We start from the raw sequence: 25,035 nt of genomic DNA, 5'->3' as shown, positions 1-25,035 counted from the left end.
GGCGGCACCTGTGCTCCCACAATGCACGGCCTGCCACTGTTTAAAAGACAAATGCTTCTTTACTTATTTAATTTGGATAATCAAAGTGAATATTCACACAACTGATTGTGTGAACATTCTTAACTGCTTTAATAAATCATTTTTTAAGTAAGGGAAAACTGAGGGGAAGGGCCGCAGGGTTGTCCCCTTTCTAACTTTTGTACCCCTGTATATGGTCCGTGAAATATGTGAGGAAGAGGCTATACTTCACAAGAATGTTTGTGGAGTGTAGGATAGGACAGCAGATTGCTCAGATGTAGGATAGGATAGCAGCACTCATGCCCATAGTTTGGGAACATATACAGCAAGCCCAATAGGTGCCGGCCAGAGTGTACAACTACTTTGCTAAAACCAGAACCTTTAACCAAAAAGAGTCTTGCTGCACATTGTAGAGAGTACATTTCTGTCAAAGTATCAGGAACCCTATGAGATCAAAGAGAAAATACCTCCAAATATACCTTGTTAACCTAATCAAACTCTGGAAGGATCTGAAGTCTTCTTCAACAGAAAGTAGCCATACAGTATCACCAGCTAAAGATATACCAGAGTTTAGGGTGTCAAAGACCCTGTTTGCACATTCAAATTCAGAAAGTGAAAGATTTATTGTGAAAAACTTGAGAGGTTTTTCAGAATAGCCTTACCAAGCTAGTATTCTTTACCATGATATTATAAATGAGTCTTGCATAAAAGTTAAATTAAAATCTTAACAAGTAAAGCTGATAAAAAAGTAATTTCTGAAGAGGTACAGAAAATGCTAGCCTTTGCGTTAGAGGAATCTGACATTAAGTGGTCAAGTTTTATATTGGTCACCCCTAAGCTGGTTGGCAGCCTAAGGTTCCGCAGTGACTTCAGAAAACTAAATGAAATATCCAAATTAGATACTTATCCTAGATACTGTGAATTACCACTCTCCATCTTGTTAAAGGAACACTAAAGATAAAAAAACAAAAACAAACAAACTTACCTCCACTGTGCAGCTCGTTTTGCACAGAGTGGCCCCGAACCTGGTCTTAACGGCTGTCTCGGCTCCTCCCCGCAAGAATTCACCACCTTAATGCGAGCGAGCTTGCATAATGGTGAGTTCTTGCAGGCACGCTCCAGTGATACAGCTGGCGGCTATAGCCACTCACTGTATCACTCTGTATCACTCTGCCCCACCCCCCGGCGCACCGCGTCATTGGATGTAATTGACAGCAGCGCGTGCCAATGGCTGCGCTGCTTTCAATCAACCAATGAATTACCTGATAAGCCTGCCAAGAAACCTGCGCGTTAAACGGCGCGGGACTTTCGAGGGGTCAGGTAAGTAATTGGGGGGCCGCTAATCCACAGATGTTTTTTCACCTTAATGCATAGAATGCATTAAGGTGAAAAAACTTTTACCTTTACAACCCCTTTAAAGGGTATTGGAAGAATTCCTTGACAGATGGGGCAAATGAAAAGATGAGGCTTATGTTGGGCCCCTGTTGAAATCCTGTAGGGGGGGTCTGGCGGTTTGTTGGCCCAGAGGAATTGCAAATATTGTCTGTTCAGTGCCTTAGTAAAAGAGGTTGGATATAGATCAGCAGGGCTTGAAGGGGATACAAAATGCATGGCATAATTTATTTTCAGAATGGCCAAACCAGGAGAAAATTCCTGCATGCCATGAGATATATATATATATATTGTGATGACAGGAAGTCAGGTAAATCTGTGGGTGTTGTCACAGACGGAACATACATTTCTGCCTTGTTTAGACGATACACAGATGGTTATCCGGCGTCGGCTACAAATGTGGCCAGGAAGGCTAAGGGCCGTTGGAAGACTCCAGCTGTTCAGAGTGAGGCAATTAAAGGCCTCTATAAAGTAGCCCCAAGGATTACCACTAATTGGCTGCGTCACTCCTAAGGCTGTGTGAACAGGAGAGAGGTGAGGAGACCATTAAATTTTCTGTGTGATAAAAAGTCCAAAGACTATTGTGTTGTGCTGTATGACCAGCACTGTCTACCCAGCAGTATGCTGTGGTAGACTTCATAGATAGGTTCCTGTGTGGAAGGTAGACACCCAGAGTGGCTAGAGTTTATTTTATGTTTTGATTTTGTTCATGCTGTTTGGATGCTTGCAATTGTTTTCCAGCAAGATGGAAAAATAAACCAGAAACTTTGTTTTCAACCGTCTTCGACTGCCAGTCTGTATAAGTTCAGTGTGTGGTGAACCCAACCAAGGGGTCACACACCCCGTTACCGAGCTAACCCCTCACAATATATATATCTTTTCATTTGACAACACTGAAGAAATTACACTTTGCTACAATGTAAAGTAGTGTGTGTACCGCTTGTATAACAGTGTAAATTTGCTGTCCCCTCAAAATAACTCAACACATTAATTGTACAAACCACTGGCAACGAAAGTGAGTACACCCCTAAGTGAAAATGTCCAAATTGGGCCCAAAGTGTCAATATTTTGTGTGGACACCATTATTTTCCAGCACTAGTACACTGTAATACAAGCTGTACACTCACTACTTTACATTGTAGCAAAGTGTCATTTTTTCAGTGTTGTCACATGAAAAGATATAATAAAATATTTACAAAAATGTGAGGGATGTACTCACCTTTGTGAGATACTGTGTGTGTGTGTGTGTGTGTGTGTGTATATATATATATATATATATATATATATATATATATATATATATATATATATATATATACAGTATATATATATATAAAATATATGTTTTAAGCCCATACTTCTCTCTTAAACTGACTAATGCTTAGGTCTCCCCCCCTGTACATTGAGAGCCTGCTGCTGGGTGAAAAGGCTGACTATCAATAAAACACAAAAAAAGCCACCTGTATGGTTTGAGGGACACCCTAATATTCAGGAACTGACCTGAGTTTAGTTAGTCGCTTAGATGAGCAGAAGTTTGTTTTTGTTTGTTCTATGCTATGGACTTACTGTAAAGCCCACACTCCAGTGAACCTTTTTTTTTTTTTTTTTGCCGTCTTGTGAAATAAAATGCAGGGCAAACCTGCTTGGACTGTTCCTGGATATCCTTGTCTCGTACATTTCCACTGCCACTACTAGTTGAGAAGATAGATAAGAGATTTCCCTTCCAAAAGCTAGATTAAAGGTATACAGTCTGTTGCTAAAGTGCATCCAGTCACTTTTGGATTTGTTTTATTCCCACTAGAAATATGACAGCTGGAATCTTTTTGCTCTGGGAAACATCTTTATGGCAATTTTTAGAACTGTAGACAGTACTTACAGTATTTCATTATATGGCTGTCCAATTAGAATGAAAAAGTATTCTAGATATGTCAACCCCACTTTCTATCTCTTTGGCAATTGGGGCTCCATTCCATACTCTGACTACCTGTTTTCCAGTTTTAATTAGATTACTGGAAAGTTTTTTTTTTTTTTAATAACAAAAGATATCCCAACCTCTTTAAAGACGTTTCTTGGGACCTGATATGTGGTTTAACAGGTAACGGGTGGTAGGGATGCCAGTTCATGCGCTGAAGTATGTTGTGATGGGACAATGTTTGGTCTCCGAGCAACATTGTGATGAAAGAAACAGGACTTTTTGACACTGCAGCATTGGCACATGTGGAAAATGATGACTAATGTTTCAAATTTGTCAAGTAAAATAGTTTCACTATGTTAGGTTTTGATTTTTTAAAGCAGTGGAATACTGACATGCATGAAAAATTGTAAGTTACAACAATGAGTGTGTCTTTGGGAAAATTGCAAGCCACACCTTTCCTGTACTGTGCACACAGAGATCTCAATCAGCATTGACTTCATACCTGATTAAAGAAAAAGGGTGTACGCATGCCCCGTGTCACGTTTGAAAGGTTGATTAAACATAACTATTTCATTTTGTGTGTTGCACATTTATTTCCTATTTTTTGTTGTTTTATTTTTGTACATGCAATAATTATGTGTGTTTATGTTTGCATTTTGGGATTATTTAGTGCGTAATTAGCCACTTGTGTTGCTATGTGACCTATGTGGAGAATACATTGTTATATTTTTCTACTTAAAAAGTCATTGTCCAAACATCTAGAGATTTTAGAACATTAACACATTGAAATAATTATGTACAACAGTATGGTCATTTCAGTGAATTTCATAGTGGACTTAAGTGAACTGCTGCTCAGTAAGGAAAATGACAGGAAGGTTGCCATGACAACATTCTACAGAGAAGTTTGCCCACATGAAGATTGCAGTTAAAGTTGGCTGTCTTTCATGAATTCATTGTAAATCTTCAACAATTCGAACCTAGATTTGAATCACTGTTTTTACTTTAAACCTGAAAAAATTACCTACATTATAACCACATATTATGTTTGCTGTATCTATCCCTTCTATGTTTCCATCCTCAAAGAACACCTATACTCAAAAATTGGAAATTTATCAGGTACTAGTGCAACAGTTAATAAGCATTTAAACCAGAATTACAGTGATATTAAAGGCTAAACAAATTGTTTTCAATGTCATACTAAACTGCTCTGTGCATGGATCAGCCCGATCCCCTTCTAGGGTCCCCCGCTGGGGCTCCTGGTCCCTCCCTCTTGTCGAGTGCCCCCAGAGCAAGCAGCTAGCTTCAGCTTGGCTCTGCTCCCTCTCTCTCCTCATTGGATCACTGGCTGTGATTGACAGCCAATGGCTATCGCTGCTGCCAATAGGGAGGGAGAGTATCCGGAGAACTGATACTCTTGTGCACATAGCTGGATCGAGAGGAAGCTTGGGTAAGTATTAGGAGGGCTGCTGCACACTGAAGGTTTTTTACCTTCATGCATAGAAGGTAAAAAATCTTCAGCCTGTAGAACCACTTTAAACTCCAAATAATTGCCCCCCCAGGAAGTGTTAGCTATACTGTGCTAGTATGCACAGTATATTAGCACATTATGACATGCTTGGCAAATTAAGCCCCCTGGCACTGGGCTGTCAGCTCCCAGTCTTCCTTCTGGTTTCGCTGCTTAAATGGCCAGGTCACGATGACGTCCCTCTCATGCATGCACACGGAACTCTAGATCTATAGAGGAGCTTAAAGTTGTAGTTATAGTAAACCAAAATGTTTCGTCCTTTTCCCGACCCTGACATACAAAGAGAGAGACAGCTAACTACATTGTGCTGAGTACTTTGTGGGAGTAAAAAGAAGTACCACATCAGCACTAAAGTGATGTACAAAATGGAATGGACAATCTTGAAACAGAATTTGAACAGAAGGACTTTGATGTCCAAAACAACAAGAAGGGTTTCATATTATACAAAGTTACCTTTTTTTTCCTCTTTTATACGCCTTTGTTTTTTTGTATACATATTTTCTGAAAAGACAGCCAAGACTACCACAACTAAATGACCAACCTCTGTGATGAAGAGGCTGGTCAGAAGACAAGCAAAAGAAAAATATTTCCTATCTACTATATTTTTTTATTGTAGTGTAATGTGGTTGTTTCAGAATTCTTACTGCCTACATATTTGGTTTCACTCACTTTTTTGGCTTTAATCAACCGTCCTAGACTGTAGTTATAGTAGCACAATTTAGCATTTTAATTGTGTCAATAGAATTAATTTACATTTGGATCAAAGCTTAAAAAAAACACAGTAAATAACTTCTCTCTCTCTCTTTTTTTTTTTTTTTCTATAATCTTTAGAGACCAATATTCAAAGAACATCCAAGAGCAGGAAAATCTGGGAAAGGTAAGAATTCATGCATGTGTTTCTTTTAGAATTGTTGATCTCTGCTCTAACCACCAACACAAAATGAATTCAGGACTTGACAGTAATCACTGTGTTTGTTTAATTCTGATTAATGATGCTGAACCCCCAGCTTACTGAATAGTGAGAATATTTCATCTCCGTTGAATTTGATTTATTCCTGGGATCTGTTTCTTCAAAGGGACAGGAACGGTCACAGAAAATGCATTCTGAGTAAAAGGAATTCTGACTGAAATAGCCTGTAGTATGACCAGTGCACAGCAAGGAATACAGGATGTTTACATTACTACTTGTATAAAAAATTCGGATGAATAGGAGTTGGTCTTTTAGGAGATGTTGTAGGGTGAAAGGCTGGGCAAGACAGCTTATAGTTTTCAGTTATTATTTTTTTATTAAAGGGCCCATCTTTTATATCATTTTTGCTGGGTTCAGTGTCTCATTCCAGACAATGCAGACTCTCCTTCTCGACGTTCAATGTTTTCAATAATTACTGCAGATGACTGAAATAGCTATCAAACATTGCCTTATACAGTAAAGCCATAAACTGCTTGCATTTCCTGTTCCTACTTGTTTTTTTCAGGGATTATTTAAGCAGATGCTTGCTGATTGACAGCACTATTTATACAGCCACAGACGCCATTTTAAAGGAAAATTGTGGCTGCTTTATTCCACAATTATATGTATCATTTTTGTTCTACTAGTCAGGAGGAACTCTGCTTGATTTTTTAAATTTTTTTGCTAACTAAGGTCGTTTTAAAGAATATACCTTTTTTCCAGCCTTTTTCATGTTTATTAAAAGAAGGACTTCAAGAGAAATGCTAATGCATTCTTTTGTTTTACATTTGTTTTTATCATTTTTTAAACCTCCCAAATAGAATGAAAGTCACCAATATTGTCATACATACTGTAGCTATAAGGTAAAGTGTGTCAAACATAGTAAACTGCCTGTCTCTGAAACACAAAGCCTTTACATTCTGATATGCTTTCACGTGGCATCCCATGTTGAATTAAAACACAGGCTATATTGTATATTTGGGGTCTGTGGTTGTGACGGTCATCTTCTCTCAAAAATCACATGTGCATGTTTCCATCCGCTGAATATGTTGATGAGGAAAGAACTCGGCTTCCATGATTAGTAGCTGCTGGTAATTGCAACTCGTGATATAAGCGCAATTTTAATTGACCTCATTTATGTTGTGAGATTCCCCTATTGTTAGAGCACAGTGAATTCATAATGAGACATACATGACTGTCTTAAAAAAAAGCTTATTTTCAAAGCACCCGAGAAGTAAAAGGATTTTGCATATTATTTTAGAAAATTGCAGATGCTTGTAAAATAGTTCTAATGCCGCGTTGGGCTAGTTTATGTATTTGTTGTACCCTAACCTCGATTTTTTTTTTTTTTCTTTACTTCTCAGCTGCTATTATTATCTCTGGGTAAAGGTGCTCATACCCAAATACTGCAGTTCCAGACAGATTTTGTTATACACATAACTATCCAGAGTCAATGAATGTCACAGCACCCAAGGCAAAAAATGTAGTTGTGGGTGGATTTTGTGCACCAAGATACTCCTTTTTGATATCCACTCAAAGCCACTGTCTTATGTTGTCCTGACAGCCTTCACTAAGACAATGATCAAAACTTTATAAAATGCTGTGGTCTCAACCCTGCCCCAAATTCATCTGTTCATTTAAACTTTCACTATTTGATGAAGTTATTTTACTCAAAGAATTTCCATTAACCAGATGTCTGCACTGCATACTTAGATGTCCATGTTTCTATTTGCAGTCTATTTTCTGATTTTGTCTGGTGTAATGGTCAGGAATGAATTAAAATGAAATATTCACACATGAATTGTAATTAAGAAGCTGATTTATGCATGCAGAATATATCATTTAAGATGGCCAAGTATCTCTAGTAATGTGCATGTCATGTCCACTGTTAGAAACAGCCATGGCTTTGAACCCTTTAACTATATTTGTCCCCCCCCCCTCCCGCCGCCATCCAGTGCTTCTCCGGGCTCTTCCGTGCCATCAGGGGCCCGGAGAGCGAATCGTTTGGCGCTGCCTGGAAAGCATAGAGATGACTGGTGACCAGATGGTCACCAGTCATCTCTGTCTGTCGGAGGCCCGGGCGTGACATTATGACGTCATGCCGGTACCCTGAAGTAAACAAAGTCGGCTGTCGGCATGTGATCAGTGATTTTTTTTTTCACAGATTTCATGTTTGTAAGCCTGAAGGAGAGATGTGGGGTCTTATTGACCCTACATCTCTCCATAAAGAGGACCTGTCACACTGATTCCTATTACAAGGGATATTTACATTCCTTGTAATAGGAATAAAAGTGATAAAAAAAAAAAAGATGTAAAAAAAAGTGTAAAAATAAAAAAAATTAAGTAAAATAAAAAATAAAATTAAAAAATATTTTTTTTTCAAAACGCCCCTGTCCCCGTTATCTCGCGCGCAGAAGAGAACACGCATGCAAGTCCCGCCCACATATGTAAACGCCATTCAAACCCCACATGTGAGGTATCGTCGCGTGCGTTAGAGCGTGTGCAACAATTCTAGCACTAGACTTCCTCTCGAAAATAGTAACCTGAAAAAAATGTTAAAGTGTCACCTATGGAGATTTTTAAGTACCGAAGTTTGGCGCCATTCCATGAGTGTGCGCAATTTTAAAGCGTGACATGTTAGGTATCTAATTACTCGGCGTAACATCATCTTTCACATTATACAAAATTGGGCTAACTTTACTGTTTTGTTATTTTTTAATTCATGAAACTGTTTTTTTTCCCCAAAAAAGGCTTTTGAAAAATTATTGCGCAAATACAGTGCGAGAAAAAAAGTTGCAATGACCGCCATTTTATTCCCTAGGGTGTCTGCTAAAATAAAATATATAATGTTTGGGGGTTCTGATTAATTTTCTAGCAAATTTTTTTTAATTTTTTACGTGAAGGAGAGAAGTGCCAAAATAGGCCCGGTGGACAAGTGGTTAAGGCAGGGCAAAAGGGGCAGCTGTTCTGGACCCCTGTCATTGTTGTTGGGCCCAAAGCAGCTGCCTCATACTTGCCAACTATCCTAGTTTAAATTCCCTTGTCCCTTGAAGTTTCAGTCCCGTGTCCTGATATCTCAGTGTGAAGTGCTGCTCCTAATGCTGCCCAGCTGTGCCCTATTGTGTACAGATGACTCACCTGCAGACCCTGTGTTTACATGTAAATAAATTCATATGTAAAAAATGGCAGCCGGCTGCATTGATATGTAAATAAAGGTGGCATTCATATGTATATCATGCCCCTCTGAGGTCATATCATCATCACCTATACTGAATGCTGCCCACTAGTGAGGTAAAGGGGCATGCTTGAAAGTACTGCCTGCAACTGTGGTCATAAAGCATAACATCAGCCTGTTCTGCACAGGAAAGCAAATTGGTGGGGCTGGGGGGGTGGGCAGAGGCAGGCAGAGAAGGAATTATAGTTTGGGGTGCACAGGTGAGCAAGGAGGGGATATGTAGAGGTAAGGAAGGTGGGTGTAAACATAAGCAGAGGAGGCAGGTAGAGTTAAAGGGGTGGATGGTTGGAGTAGAAAGGATGGGGGAGGTTTGGGATGCAGAGGCTAGCACGGGTTTAGGATACAAAGGTGCACTGACAGGGTGGATACAGATGTAGGTAGCGTGTCGGGCAGCCCATTAATTTCAATGGGCTGCTCTATGCGCTACAAATGCGGAAGAAAGTCCCAAACCACTAGTGGCCAGTGTGAATGTTCCCCTTACATTACATTAGTGGTCAGTGTAAATCCCTCCTTACATTGGTGGTTATTGTGAATGCTTCTATTACATTCGTGGTGAGTGTAAACCCCTATTACCTTGGTGGCCAGTTTTGAAACTCCTCTTTATATTGGTAGTCAGTAAAAAACAAAAAAATCAGCATTGCCATTGATCACACCCTCCCCCCAGCACTGCCACTGATCCCAGGAGTCCTAGAAACCCTAAGAATTTTCTGTCTATTGATGGGTCTGCTCACCTTCACAGTCCATGGTGTGCAGGCAGTGAGGAGATGATGTGCTGTAACATCTAGCAACCAATTAGTGAGTAGTATTACTGTACAGTAATCTCTAGAAACCAATCAACAAGCATCTCTAATACAAGCGATAATTTTGAGGCCACATGGGAGCCTTGGGCCAGACATGTTGGCGTATCTCTATCGCCGGGTCATGCGCCGTCCCCTTCGGGCACTTAACTAGCCTACTGGCAATCATTCTTTCTCATTTGCTCTATCTTTCTTTTTTCCTCTCTTTCTCTTTCCCTCCTTCTTTTATGCTAACCTTGGTACATTCTCCTCCTCGAGATCTTTGATTTAGTTATCATACTAGTCTGTTAATAGGCAATACTTTCATGGGAGCGCCCTGGGAGAGGGGGAGAGTATGGTGGGGAGTGGGAGGTCTTTTTCTTCACAGGTCCCTTGGGAAGGGATGGGCTGTCTAGCGCTCTTTTCCACATTTTGGGCGGGGTCCTAGGTTATCTGGGGTCACAGAAGTCTCTTACCAATACTTAGTTATGCTACCCATTTATCCGACACAGTTTGCTCCCTTTACGGGGTGTCGGATGAGACTCTGTACGGAAAGCGTTGATTGGGTTCCCCGCCCCTCTTTAGCCCAGCCTACATATAGTTGAGTAGGGGATCTCCTACGGGGACATCGATTTATATTTTAATTGCTCCCCCTTTATGGTGCTAGATTAATCTAAAATGAAAATTGAAGTTTGTATTGTATCTTCACTATTTATTTGTCGTTGACTTTTTGACATGGAATGTACTGAGAGCTTCATGTTGTACATTGTATTAATTTATTTCTTCATCAATAAAATAAAACATTAAAGTGAAAAAAAAAAAAAAAAAAAAAAAAAAAAAAAAAACCTCTAGCAACTAATCAGTGAGCCATAATGTGTGCTGTAATCTCTAGCAACCTGTCAGTAAGTGGTGATGATATGCTGTAACCTCTGGCAACCAACCGCAGTCTGATCTGATACAGTAAACTGATTTTGAGTCTGGCTGCTATTGTCGCAGAGCAGGTGTAGAGCGAAAGAGTGATTTTTTTTTTTGGCCCAGGGTCCAATCAATATTAAAGACAGCCCTGGTTGTCCCTCACATAGGCTGTGCCTGTTTATGCCACCGTTTAATAGGTACATGTGGCTATTGGCATTATCTTTGTTGATTGTCAGTTAGTAGCTGGCCAACTAGTCCTGCACACTGCAGAACTGACTGTGCTGATGAAACCCTCCCACTGTAAGCTCAGTGTCTAGGTGTGTAAAGCATGTGAGACAAAATTAAGGGTTTGGCTGACTCAGGAGTGGTAAAATAATTATTTTTTTTAACTCGCAAAGCTCTTGATCACATAGCAACTGGATTTGAGACCTGTTTAGACTGCCAAACAGTGCCTTTAGATATACTTTAACAGAAAAGAAAATCTTCTGAATGGTTAATTAGGGAGTAATTGTAAAGAGATGTTTACTAAACATGTGCAAAGTTAGAAGCAATAATGCAAAACAGGTTCAGAATAGCAAAGGGCATTCATACACTGCACAATATTATAAAAGAGATTATGAAAGCTGCGTGAATAGATTTCATAGCATAGTCTCTAAGACTCTATAAAAACCTCACAATCACTACTTCAGTATAAAAGTACGGGTGACAAACAGCTACTTATCCTTATAAACACAGTCCCTCTTAGTAAAATCCAAGGTAGCTCTGGTAACACAAGTGAACAACTGGAAGGAGCCAAAGCCTAAGGACTCAGGGAAACATCTGACTAGAACTGGAGTGCTTTGGTAGTAATTGGGAAGGGGCTCTTCACAGTAGTTGTCTCTTCAGTAGAAGTTGTGTGCTATTAGGCCCCTACCAGGCTTCCCGCACACTGACAGTAGAGGGCCTATCTTCTGGCTAAAGACCACTTGCTCAGCTTCCTCAACCTTATCAGGTGTGGCCTCTCGGAGCTGATGAGGGTGGGGAGCTGAGGAACTTATTTTCCCTTTGCATGTCCCGAACCCAGTGAGGTGTAGCAAATGTGTGGTAAAGAACTGGTTCCTGCACTTGAGCATGGTGAGTAAGTGTGCACTTCACTACAATACTTTAAATTAAATTAACTTCTGTATATATTTCTTTATTACAGCATTGTGTCTTCGTTCAAGGACTGAATATTGCATCATTTTACTTGTTAGAAATTTAATAACATTGTATTTTTTACTCAATTTCACAGGCAGATATTCATTTAAAAACAAACAAGTAGACAAGGGTGCCATCATCTAAGTGTAGAGGGTGATAGGAAGGCACTCACAGGATGGAGAGGGTTAATATGTGTTGCAGAGATTGGCAGGGAATGGTGCTGGAGGGATGCAGACCTGCGCCAGGAAGCTGCCAACATGTGGTCGCTGTTGTCCACCTTGGATTGTAAACAGGTGGCAGTGCAATGCAGGCATTCCAGTATGTCTCCCCTGGCCACGCTGGGCTCTACTTTCATTGGCTGGGATCGGATGAGTTAGGCTGTGATGTCCGCTTCCCGACACAGCTCTGCATCTCTGCCAATGTCTGCAACACCACATGGCTCCGCAGTGGACTCCACTCGTATTGGAACACATGCTGCTTAACACTCTCCATCCTGTGCATTTTTATCTCTTCCTTATCTGCATTCCTTTCACTTTCTACACTTGGATGCTGGTGCCCTTGTCTGCTTATTTGTTCTCACATGTGGCCCAGGTTGTTCAAGACCTTCCCTAAGTAGCTGTACACATCTACAGTGCTTTTTAAAGTGACCTCTACTCCAACTTTCCATCCTAACCCTAAACTCCTCTGTATTTTAACATAGTACCATAGCTTTTCCCTTTATTCTGCCAGATATTTACCTCGCTGGTGCTAACATTTTTACCTGGTCTTTTTCCAGGTACAAGATATTTGGCCGTATTGATTAGCCTGGCCAGAATGTCATAACTCCCACACATGCATGTGGGAGTTCATTTATTCCAGCACTGTGGCTTGCTGAAAATGTACATTGCAAATAGGCAGGTAAATTTTTTTTATTGCAGAAAAGACATAGCATGTCTCTTCTGCTATAAAAAGCCTTAAAGTTTTTAGTTCCGCTTTAAATATTTATAGCATGTCATTGCACTAATCTGTGACAATGTTTCATGACTAAACATAAAAAAATGCAACCATATATATCAAATAAAGTCTATTGGTAAATAAGTGTTTACAGCTCATTAAGTGCATGTGTTTTCCTTAGACCAGTTATTTAAAATAATGTGCGAGACTATATTTTTTTATTTTTTTTGTATCTCTAATTATAGCAGCTGGGTCTGTATCCTAACTTTTTATTGCTCCAGGAAAGCAGTACTTGCTGTACTCATAAGATAATGACTGTTTCCCATGCCCTCTGTTGGTTAAACCATCTTTTTTTTTTCTATTTGCAAAGTCATATTATTGTTGTATGAAACATCCCTGGCTCTTGTGTGCAGACTGTGAGAAACAGGCACTCTGCACGCTTTTGAGAAGAGGCACGGGGGAGTGACGTCAGCAGAGGTTCCTACAATGATTCATCAACTGTAATGTGAGCTTACTCGATTGCATTTCATATAAATAATGGAAAGTCACTCTCCATGGAGATGTTGTGCACACACACCACCTTTTTCATCATCCCAATTATACGTTACACCTGTTTTTTGGAATGAACTGTAATCCTATTAAGGCCATTCACACCATGCTTTTGACATAATGCATGCGTTACTGCACTTTATCACAACACACTGATGTGTCACGTGCGCTGTTGCGATGCTGTGCCATTCATTCTCAGTGGTACCCCAACACATTATTCTGACCGTCGTGTGTGTGGCAGGGACTAGAAATCGTGCACACACTACTTTTTGACAGCATCCTGCACTACAGTGCATGTTAGTATGTTGCATGCATTGTACTGCGATGCAATGCAAATCCATTAGAAAGTGCATTTGGTGGCATTTAGAGTGAATGCACTTCACACACATTGCTGCAAAACCATGATGTGTGTGGGCCCTTAAGCCTAGTACACACATCAGAAAATCGTCCGAAAAAGCGATTTATACGATAATCTGCTTGTTGGTTCACAGCTTTCAAGAGCCAATCACGACAGTTCATCCGAAATCATTCTAAAGGACAAACACAATTTTTTTTTTCTGTACGATACCAGATTGTATGATTTTCATTTAATCAAAACCGTTTTCGTCCAAAAATACAATACAACACATTACATCACTTCCAAAATTTTATTCTGTTGTATGAGAATTTTCTTAACTTTAGTAACCTCTTGATTTTCGATATGAGACTAGCATGCAAAAAAATGCTGATGATCATTCGTCCAATTATCTCATTGTGTACAAGGCTTTAGAGAATGTCACGTTCCTGCAGTCTTAAAGAGGTTGTAAACCCCCCAAAAAACAAACCTGTAAGACAAAGGCATAATGAGCTCAATATGAAGTACTCACCTTAGAACGAAGCTCGGCTGATATCTTCCCCGGTGTTTCTTCTGGGTTTGCGGCCTCCAGTGATGTGATTGACCGGAGCCGCAATGACATCACTTCCGCTGATGCACACGGGAGCCGCCGGTCACGGCACAGGGCCCTGAAGAAACGGCACGGGTGGCCGTTTTCTTCAGAGCGCATCCCCCGATGACATAATCAGTGCAGTATACAGTAAATATCTCCTAGACGGTGCAAGTATAGGAGATATTTACAATACATATTACAATACAGCCTAATTATATGCTTGCCTATAGGTACAAACTAACAAGGGGAGTTACATAGTAGGTGAGGTTGAAAAGACGCAAGTCCATCAAGTCCAACCTATGTGTGTGATTATATGTCAGTATTACATTGCATATCCCTGTATGTTGTGGTTGTTCAGGTGCTTATCTAATAGTTTTTGTGAAACTACCGATGCTCCCTGCTGAAACCACTGTCTGTGGAAGGGAATTCCACATCCTTGCCACTCTAATTGTAAAGAACCCTCTATGCAGTTTAAGGTTAAACCTCTTTTCTTCTAATATTAATGAGCGGCCATGTGTCTTATTAAACTCCCTTCCATGGAAAGTATCCCTATTGTGGGGTAACGAGTACGGTATTTGTCAATTTAAATCTTATCCTCTCTCAAGCGTCTCTTCCCCAGAGAGAATAAGTTCAGTGCTCGCAATCTTTCTTCATAACTAATATCCTCCAGTCCCTTTATTAGCTTTGTTGCCCTTCTCTGTACTCGCTCCATTTCCAGTACATCCTTCCTGAGGACCGGTGCCCAGAACTGGACAGCATATTCCAGGTGAGGCCGGACCAGAGTCTTGTAGAGTAGGAGAATTATCACTTTAGATATGAGTTTTCTTTTTTGCTGTGCTAGTTTACTCAGTATCTGTTTAACCGATTTTCAAATGATTTTTTTTTTTAGCAGATATGAGGTCTTTAATTTGTTTTCAAAATACATAGGCCTATATTTTATAAGTAGATAAATAAGTGTGAAAGAAATGCATTTTTTTTTTTTGTTTCAATATTTTTATTGACTTTTATCGTAATGAACAAATAAGATGGACGGCATCTGTCATATATTTGGACGTTATAAAGAAATTCACGTGGATGAACTCTTATGCTATAATCATGTAACAATCAGGAAAGAACAAAGTTAACACTATGTAATGCTAAGCCTAAAGTAAAAGGTGTCACTCCGTATCCCCCGCTACCCCATATTTGAGCAAGCTATGATGGGGGCAGGATAACGCCACCAAACTTCAGGTGGAATTGTTTAACGTTATACATTTTGTCCTAGTTTACACTGTTGAGAGTTTCAGGACTGTAGTTTAGTCAGGCAAGTGCTAAGACCAATAAAAATAGAACCAACGAAGTGGTGATATCAAGTCATAGTAGCAGAACTCACTGACTCTTTAGATAATCTGACATGTGTAGCGAATAACAGAACCAAGAAGGTGATTTCTCTTATTCGTCTTAAATCACAGTTAATGCCATCTGTCACCTACTATAATACAACCGTAAATCTCATAACTGAACATTGAGAGAGAATTTCTCAGCGTTGTAAAGAAAAAGGGGAAAGAGAAAAGGATAGAGACAAAAGAAGGAGAAAAGGAGAGGGGAGGGGGAAATAAGAAGTTGTTTATTTTATGAGCTTTGGGACAGGAGATGAACTAGGACAGAGATTTAGAAATATTAGGGGGAGAGGAGCTTGGTGTCTGCACAGTACCTATGGTCACAACAAAGGTACATGAATATATGATGCCCAGGGTTCCCATGTTCGTTCAAACAAAGCACTTCGGTCATTGATGATACAAGCTTTTTTTTTCATGTATCATAATCCATGATATTTTTTATTTAAATCGACTGTAAAATACTAGGGGTGTCTTCCATGCTCCCGCAATAGTGATCTTAGCTGCCAGCAGTATAAAATAAATCGGATGTTTCAACGGACGTGGCCACTCATTCGGTAAAACATTAAGCAGGGCCAAGCTTGATTGTTGATCAATAGAGAGCCCTGTCACCTTGCGTTGCATCGAGAAAACCCTATTCTAGAATACCCTAATTTTAGAGCACTCCCACCATATATGCAACATCGAACCCCGCAATAAACAGCCCCTGAAACATTCCGATGTTGCCGTAGCATACATCCTGGCCAGGTGAGTCAGGTCCAAGTACCATTTGGTGAGCACCTTAAGTCCAGCCTCTACAAGAGATACATTTATTTTTCCCTTATAGGCGACCTGAAGCCTGGCCGACCAGGAATCCAGGTCATCATCACAATTGAGATCCCTCTCCCAGGCCAGCATTTATAGCTGTTTCTGAGGTGGGGTTAGGAGCGATTCATACATCATAGAGATGCCCCCTCAAGTGCCCCATTGTTTGTATGTGGTCAGTGTAGGGTGTTCTCATGCCGGCCAAATCGAACATAGAAAGTGAGAAATTAAAAAGAGAAGAATTTTTGTGAAACAGGCATTTTTAGGAGGGACCGAGGAACAATGGGAAAGGGTGAAGGGGCCTCTATGAGTGAAGAAGTGGCTTATACAATATAAGCCCTTGTCTGTCCACCATTTAAATGCCCCTACGTCCATACCTGGGAGGAAAAGGCAGGATTTTCAAATATATGTGCCAATGGGGTGAATGCAGAAGTTAGTAATGGGTTGGTTCGCAAACCATCCCATAAAACAAACCAGTGAGATAAGGTAGGTGCTTCTATTAAGTTTTTTTTAATGTGCAACATGTTTTGCATTAGGTTTTCGATATACACATCAGTGCTGTATGGTCAATAAACAAGTGTGCATATTTTGGATTTCAAGAGATTAGACATTTTCCAGTACCATGGCTGTAATTCACTTACCCGACAAAGAAGTTTTTGATGTACAGTAGGGTATCATCTACATGTGCCATAGCTGCTTGTATGTATATACATTTATGTTATTGTTCAAAAATGATATGCTAGAAGTACACAAATACAAACCTAATAAATGAATAATTAAAATTAAGCTGCTACACCTGTAAAAATCCCCCAAATTGGTGTATCAAGAATAGTGCAGTCTTGTATTTCCATCAGCCTCCATGTACATAATAGCAGGCTACAAAACATTGTCTATATATTTTTAGGTCAAGTCAAAAAGTTCATAGTAACATGTTAAAAAATTAAAGTTTGAAAAAATAAAATCCAGTGCCTAGCATTCTTGCCTCGCTTCACACACTCAAAACTAATAATTGGAAGAGGACTCTCGTTGTGGCAGTCCAGATTGGATGTGCCAGTCAGTAATTGCCAATAAAAATGATGGCAGAGGTGGAATGTAGGAGATAACCTAGAAATTTTGTTGAAGGGTGTATCACCTACATTGAATGTACTCAGGTAGTCAAAACCAGTTATAAAAAAAAGAACATTCACATGTATTGATGTTAAAAGCATTTGATAAAAGTGCTCCTACATAATGGTGTTAATTTACTAAAACTGGACAGTGCAAAACGTGGTGCAGCTCTGCATAGAAATCAGTTCAGCTTCCATTTTTTTTTTTTTGTCAAAGCTTAATTTAACAATCTGAAGGTAGGAGCTGATTGGCTTCTATGCACAGCTGCACCAGATTTTGCACTCCGCAGTTTTAGTAAAGCGACCCCAATGTTACACAGTCAATAGCAGACTCTGGTGTGCATGATGACTTCACTTCTTCCTGTCCCTCTTCTTCCACTTCTCTCTATGCATTTTTTCATAAAGATATTATCTGGGGTTCATCCAATCACCATCATTGTCCCTGTCTGCAGATGTGCATGCGACACAACCTGATTAGCTCCTAGTGCTGCCCCTCCTTCTCCCAGTCTCTATGTTGCTGTTCAAAGGCTGACAGGTAGCCGATACCACAACAGATTAAAGTGGTTCTAAAGCCTTAAGGTTTTTCAACTGAATGCACTCTATGCCTTCAGGTGAAAAGCCTTCTCTGCTGCAGCTGCCCCCTAGACCCCACCCCCTTTCTTACCTGAGCCTGTTCCAATACAGCGATGTGCATGAGCGCAGCAGCTCTAGCCGCTGTCTCTCTCCACTTTGGACAGATTGATAACAGCGGAAGCCATTGGCTCCCACTGCTGTCAATCAAATCCTGTGCTGTGGGGGGCGGGGCCTAGTCAATGGACACAGCAGCAGGATTTAGGAGTGAGCCTGCACGGGTGCCCCCAGGTAAAGAGGGAAAGCAGTTTGCCGGGGGGGGAGGGGGGGCGACAGGACCCCAGAAAAAGAGGATCAGGGCTACTCTGTGCAAAACCGTTGCACAGAGCAGGTAAGTATAGGCATGTTTTTTATTTTTGAAGGAAGGTTTACAACCGCAGGTATTTATGCTAGTTGTTTATAAATTTAAATGTACTTATTTTTAAAGGAAATCGCAACATTAAATGTTTTTGCCTGGAGTTCAGCTTTAAAGAAATGGTTTCTTTTAATTACCCATCTTTTCATGATCAGAAAATAAAAGCACAAGTCAATATCTTTTTTTTTTTTATCGCAGAAATTAAGAGAGCAGCAAAAGTCAGTTAGAGAAAGTCACGGACCAAACATGAAACAAGTGAAGATGTGGAAAGATTTTGAGAAGCTGATGGAATGTAAGAAAACTGGTTTTCTGAAACTGCAAAATCAAGTGTTAACTGAGCGAGTGATTCAAGAAGCAGGAGAAGATCGCCTCATCTTATAGATGTTCTGCAAACTGTAGGAAGAAATATGTGTGCACCTAATGAATTTATATTTATATAAAATATATTTTAGCTAGGTTTTGGCAGTGGTATAACTGCCCAGTACACTCATCTAATTAATCCATCCTGTCACTTATACACTTTAGCTGTCAAACAAATGAATAATAAAAGGTAAACTTGCATTACTACAAGGGCTGTTGCTTGAAAAGTGTTTCAGGTCTGTAGAATCTCCAAAGCATTTGTTCTAAAATATATGTCAGTACAAGTTTAAATGACCATTTCTTTTGTGTGACTTATATCTAGTTAAAGTCTGATTCCTTTTTATTTTGCATAGTAAATTGATCAAAATACAATAAATATATATAACTATATTAAATGGCATTATTATTTTACAAATAATGTTTCTCCTACGCCTTCCAGGACGGCACACCAGAGAGATAAGGGCTCCTCCCACAGGAAACACAATCAATTGACAAGTTTGTTATAAGTTCCCACCCACCCCCTTGCTCCTCAGTATTTTGATTGTGTTTCTCCCGAACACAGCGGCACGTTTATTGTTTTATATTACCTGGAGACGGTGAGGTCGAAGGGTACCCCTGTTGAGGCAGGTTCAGGGAGGCCGGGGAGAGCTGAACTAACCTGTTGGCTTCGGTCGCTCACAGGTCGCCACAAAGATATGCATGGGCGCTCTGAGCTGTGGTGAAAAAGCCATCGTCCCTCTGCAAAAAAGCCGCCACGATACTGCTCTCTCCTTCCTGGGGGGGTTGCCACTAAGGAGCATTGCGCTCCAAGCCTCTCTCTGAGAGAAACGGGAACCGCGCCACCGGAGCGTGGGCGTTTCCTTACAGGGCAACCCGGAAGTGACGCTTCGGCGTGGAGAGCAGCGTGGAGCGGTGGGGGTCGGCGGCGGATAAACCCTAACACAGGTACCGGCAAGCCAAGGACCCAGCCAACCTCCTCATGGAACAGGAGGAGAGGAAGGCAAATGTGACTGCAGGCAGATCCAGGTCGGGGTGTGGTGAGTACTAATCCCCCTTGGAAAGGGAGGAGGAAAGGGAGTGAGAGCTCCTGGCTTGCAGGGGTCTGAGATCCCGGAGCCAGCCAGAACAGGCTGGAGTTTACTTCTCAACACCCTTTCCCCTCCCCAGTACAAACCTGCAGTCCTAGGGGAGGACAGAGTAAAGTGTATATCTCTTGTCTTTAATCTCCCCAGCGGAGCCCAGGAGACCCAAATAAACAATCTCCTGCCGCTACAGGGCAATTCTTTGCTAAGAATATTTTAAAAAACTTTCCGTGAAGCCACCAGGCAGCCAGTAACTTAAGGTCTGACATAGAGGAGCTTATCCCTAGAGAGGACACATCCTCCCAGAAAGGCCTTGTCTGAATGGGATCTAGTGCCCTTCCCCCCGCTTTCACAGTCATTCCCTCTAGTCCAGTAAAGGAAACTAAGGAAGACAGGGAGGATAAGGGGGAGCCGAGCAGAATAGGACGCCCCATTCACCCTAGTGGATCTGGGGGGACTTCTGCAGGGAAAATCGGCCTCTGAGGACCTTATAGAAGTCCCTAGAATAATCTCATATAAGGGCCTGAGCAAGGCTCAATCCAGGGTGGTGGTTTTTTATCCACTCCATTAATCCCTAAAGGATTAGAGCCAACTGCCATGAACCTGACAGCTTACAATGGTGCTGTTAGAGGTTTTTAGCCCCGCAAAAACCTACCTCCTAAATTCTTAAAGGGGGGTGGACAGGGCACTCATAGGGGACATCTTAAATGTATATATATTACCCTTGAGGAGGTTGCTTATTAGTGGCAACATCTTCCCAAGTTCCAACAGGTGTCTGATTGCCTATCATCTCCTCCTTACACTGCTACTATATCTATCAGTGTATAAGAGTTAATCAATAACCTCTTGTGGCTTAGGCAACAAAACCATCAGGGCTGTATGAGAAGCAGAAAATGTGAGCCTAAAACCCTTAATTAAGAGTTTTTTCTCTGCAAACCTCTGTGCTAAGGCTATGAAAATTAGCCTGTATTTAGTATGAAGCCCTACAGGTGTCTGATTGCCTCCAGCCTAAGATTGTGATCACCTCTGCATTAGAGATCTAATTGATCGCTGGGTCTGTGCTCGTTAAGACCTTAAAGGCCTGGACTCGCTCCCACCTGTGTGTATGGATCAGCTACAACTACTCAGACTTATGCATGGTAAAATAGCAGCTACCACTATTGTGGTATGATCACACACCTCAGACTTCCATTATTGGAACTACCATATTCCTCCACTGAGGGAAGGATTAGTATCTGGAGTTCAGGCTCTGCCTAGGATAGATTGTTGGCCTGACCGCATCAGAAATGTTATCCTATGGCTCACTAGAAATGCATAATGTTGATTATGTAATGGCACACAGTTGCTTACCAAACGCATAACATTGAAATGTTGGTAACACTTCTATTATATAACCATACACCATTGCTATTCAGAAATGCTCAACATAGTTTACTGATAGTAATATTTCTGTGGGTTATGCGACTTTACAAGGTTGCTAGTCAGAAACGCACAACATTGGAAGTTTATCTTGTGTCTTTTCTGTTATATAAATATCCTATGGTTCATCAGAAATGCATAATATTGACTATGTAATGTTACACTACTGCTTATCAGAAACACATGTCTTTGAGTGACTGATAGCGACATTTCTGCTGGTTATATGACTGTACAATTTTGCTAATCAAGAAAACGCACAATATTGTATTGGATATTTATGTAGGTTAAGTGACCGTACACGGTGGCTATTCAGATATGCACTGAATTAAGCTTTCAGTTGCTAGTGACATTTCTGTTGATTAGATGACCCTACAAGGTTGCATTAAGTAACACATTAAATGGTCAGCAACATTCTGTTGGTCATATAACTGTACAAGTTTCTAATCAAAAAATGCATAACATTGTATTGCTGGGAATGACACTTCTGTGGGTTCAGTAACTGTATACTGTTGCTATTCAGAAACGCACAGCGTTGGGCGTCTGGCTAGTGACTTTTCTGTTGAGTTGCCGACAACATTCTGTGGTATAGCTGTGCAGGTTCTCTAATCAAAAAATACACAGCATTACTGGCAGAAACGCACAGCATTGAGTTTTTACTAAGTGACATTTCTGCCGGGTATATGACGGGGTTGTCTTGTTAAACAGAAATGCACAATGTTATTGTTGGTAACGTTTCTGTCTTAGGTCCTATACCCTGTTAATGATTTGAAGTGTGTTGGTGCCACTCTCTGGTCATGACTGCAGGTGGTCTAGCACCAGCAATACACAGTTGGGGGGCACATATGTCTTTTTTTGTGGTCATACTGGCTATGCGACTGCTTTTTCGTGACCATCGAAAATACGCAAGAGGCGTTAGTAATTTTTCTGTTGGTTATAGGACCGTACTGCGGTCGGTATCAGGAATACACAACACTGAAGCTGTCCTTGTCCTCCTGTTTTTGAACCTATTACCTTAGTTTGCTGTACATCAGAAAAACACAGCATTGGAAGGTGCCCGTGTCTTCTGTGTTTAATTACTCAGAAAAACGCCATAATTGCTATTGTCCTTTCAGTTGGATGAAGGACCCTAACCTATTAAGCATCAGAAGCTCACATTGGAGCCTCTGTCCCTTCCCTTTGCTTAGGTTACATGGTATCTTATTACATATTAGAAATACACAACATTCTAAGTTTGATTTGTGTCTTCTTTGTCCTACAGGTGACTGTATATCAGAAAATATAACAGTGAAAGCTGGGTGTGTCCTCCTGTTTTAATGTTCCATATTAAACCTAAGCTGGCTACCCTTCAGAAATTTAAGATTTATGACCTGTATATCTGTGATATTAATTATATATCTGTCACTTTATTTCAGACCTTATTTTCCATACACATGGAAGGAACAGGATTTCTGATGACAAAAGATTCAGTCCTTTACATCTAGGCATGCCAGAGACATGCCCTAGAACGGAACCCAGTAGGGTTATAGGACACTAGAAGAAGGTCATAAAATCACCTATCATGGTTATAAAAAAGAGGGGTTACGCTGTTAGGAATTGGTTGCTTGAGGATACAACATCAGAGCTTATCTGACTAGTTCACCCAATCCGATAAATTTACAGCTCGGTATGTATCCTTCAGGTCACCCCATTGGACGAACTGGATGTGACTAACCAATATTCGTTTCTTACTCCTACTATAGAACTAACCCTATGGTAGGGATCTGCTTAACTTGGCACTCTCTGGTGCCTGGAGTAGATTATGCACTCAGACGCCGTGTATTTACAAAATATTGTATTTTGTTGGCGTGCGGCACTCACGTAATTTGCCCTGAGAGTGTAGGGCGAATTGTGCCTGCGGGTTGTGCACAGGGGTGCTGTGGAGAGTTGCTTCCCCTGATACCTTTTGTTTTATATGCCAAAAAATGCAGTGGTTACTCGCAGTTCTTACCAGGCTCCTTCATGCATAGTTTAACGCATCTGCCAGCAGGACTATAAGGAGCTGGGGGATATAGAACAGATTCACATCTGACATGTCAGCATTCAGATGGGAAGAGAACCAGAAGTTGGAAATGACCAGGGGATGATTGGACTTACTTGCCAACAGGCTTGCATAGCAGCCGTTTTTGACCTGTCTAGCAGTGTGCGTTGGAGACAGGGGGTTGGTCGGCACAAGTGGGCGGGCGCATGAGTGAGCCACGCCAAGACATCCTGTGGACCTGACACTGACCAGTAGGTGTCCTCTCTATAGAGGCACATGCATTCTGATGAATGGAGAGGGGCAGGTGAACTGAAGGGGAACCACCCCTCCTTGAAGGTGCAGGAACACACCAAACGCCCTACTTGGGTACATACCTGCCCAGTCATTTGAGTCTAGGGAATAAGCTTTCCATAATCTAGTATCCCTGAGTGGGTTGACTTCCTTGTCTTACCATGACTATGGCGGACAAGAAGGGGACCCACAAGGATTGTCCGTCAGGAGACCCTTTTTTCTAAACCATTCTCCTGAACAGACTACTGGCTTGAAACCAGATGATTTTTGTGGTCGATCAGAGTAGTTCCTTGTGCCACAGAACAAATCTCTGATTAAACTTTTTGATGGTCCTATGCAGCAATTGCAGACATTATTGACCACGATGGCTAGAATATGGGCACAGCCAATCCTTCTATCTTAAAAAATTCACAGGCTCTCAGATCTTTCTTTGAGAGCACATGCCACCTAGGTCCGGCATCCGAAAAGGAGACAGGGACATAGGTGGAGCGGACCTGCAGGTCAATTACATGATCCAGCTAGGATACCTTCATCACACACTAGGTAGTGGAGGTGGTGAAACAGAGTCAGACTCTGACGATTAGCAGAAAGACCTTGCAGGCAAGGGTCCCACCCTAAAGTAGGCCTGAGTTTCTTTAATATTCTCTCTGGTGTGCCGTCCTGGAAGGCGTAGGAGAAAACCTACGTTAGATCTACCGGTAACGGTATTTCTACGAGCCTTCCAGGACGGCAGGCCTACTACCCACCCTATGTAAAGAAAGGTAAGCTATATGCTAAATGGTAAGTACCGATGGGGTGCCCCTTGTGAACCAGTTCAAGATTACTTTATTAAATACTGAGGAGCAAGGGGGTGGGTGGGAACTTATAACAAACTTGTCAATTGATTGTGTTTCCTGTGGGAGGAGCCCTTATCTCTCTGGTGTGCCGTCCTGGAAGGCTCGTAGAAATACCGTTACCGGTAGATCTAACGTAGGTTTTCTCAGTACAGTGGCTTTGGTGGCCGTATGGACTTGGGTAAAGTTCTGACACCTGCCCTTTCTTGTAATGGATGTCTAGCCCCAGGTTAAAGCTGCAGAACAGACATTTCTTGTCTCAATCACTTTGTCCTAACACTGTACTAATGCTCTTAAAGCAGAACTACACCCAAAAAGGGAACGTTCCACTTTAAGGCCTCCCATATTTTAAGTATCATTTTGTGAGGGGGGATCTAGTTTTGACAGGTCTGAGCAGAAGTTCTCACCCTACCCTCCCTCTCCACAGTCTTCTGAGAAATGTCACAGGTCCTA

At 41.1% G+C, this 25,035-nt stretch overlaps 1 protein-coding gene across 2 annotated transcripts in view; it reads left to right on the top strand.

The window, feature by feature from the left end:
- IFT81 (intraflagellar transport 81) overlaps window positions 1-19,144 on the top strand; it is a 234,244-nt gene extending 215,100 nt beyond the window's left edge. For both annotated transcript variants that reach the window (XM_040346783.1, XM_040346792.1), the window contains 2 exons: window positions 5,682-5,727; window positions 18,779-19,144. In XM_040346783.1, coding sequence (XP_040202717.1) covers window positions 5,682-5,727; window positions 18,779-18,961 — 229 coding nt within the window. In that variant the 3' untranslated portion in view covers window positions 18,962-19,144. The remainder of the gene's footprint in view (window positions 1-5,681; window positions 5,728-18,778) is intronic.
- The last annotated feature ends 5,891 nt before the right edge of the window (window positions 19,145-25,035 follow it).

Source organism: Rana temporaria, chromosome 1 (assembly GCF_905171775.1).
Source record: "Rana temporaria chromosome 1, aRanTem1.1, whole genome shotgun sequence".
Taxonomy (NCBI): Eukaryota; Metazoa; Chordata; class Amphibia; order Anura; family Ranidae; genus Rana; species Rana temporaria.
Note: the sequence above shows the minus strand (reverse complement) of the source record. Positions and strands in the feature narration are given on the sequence as shown.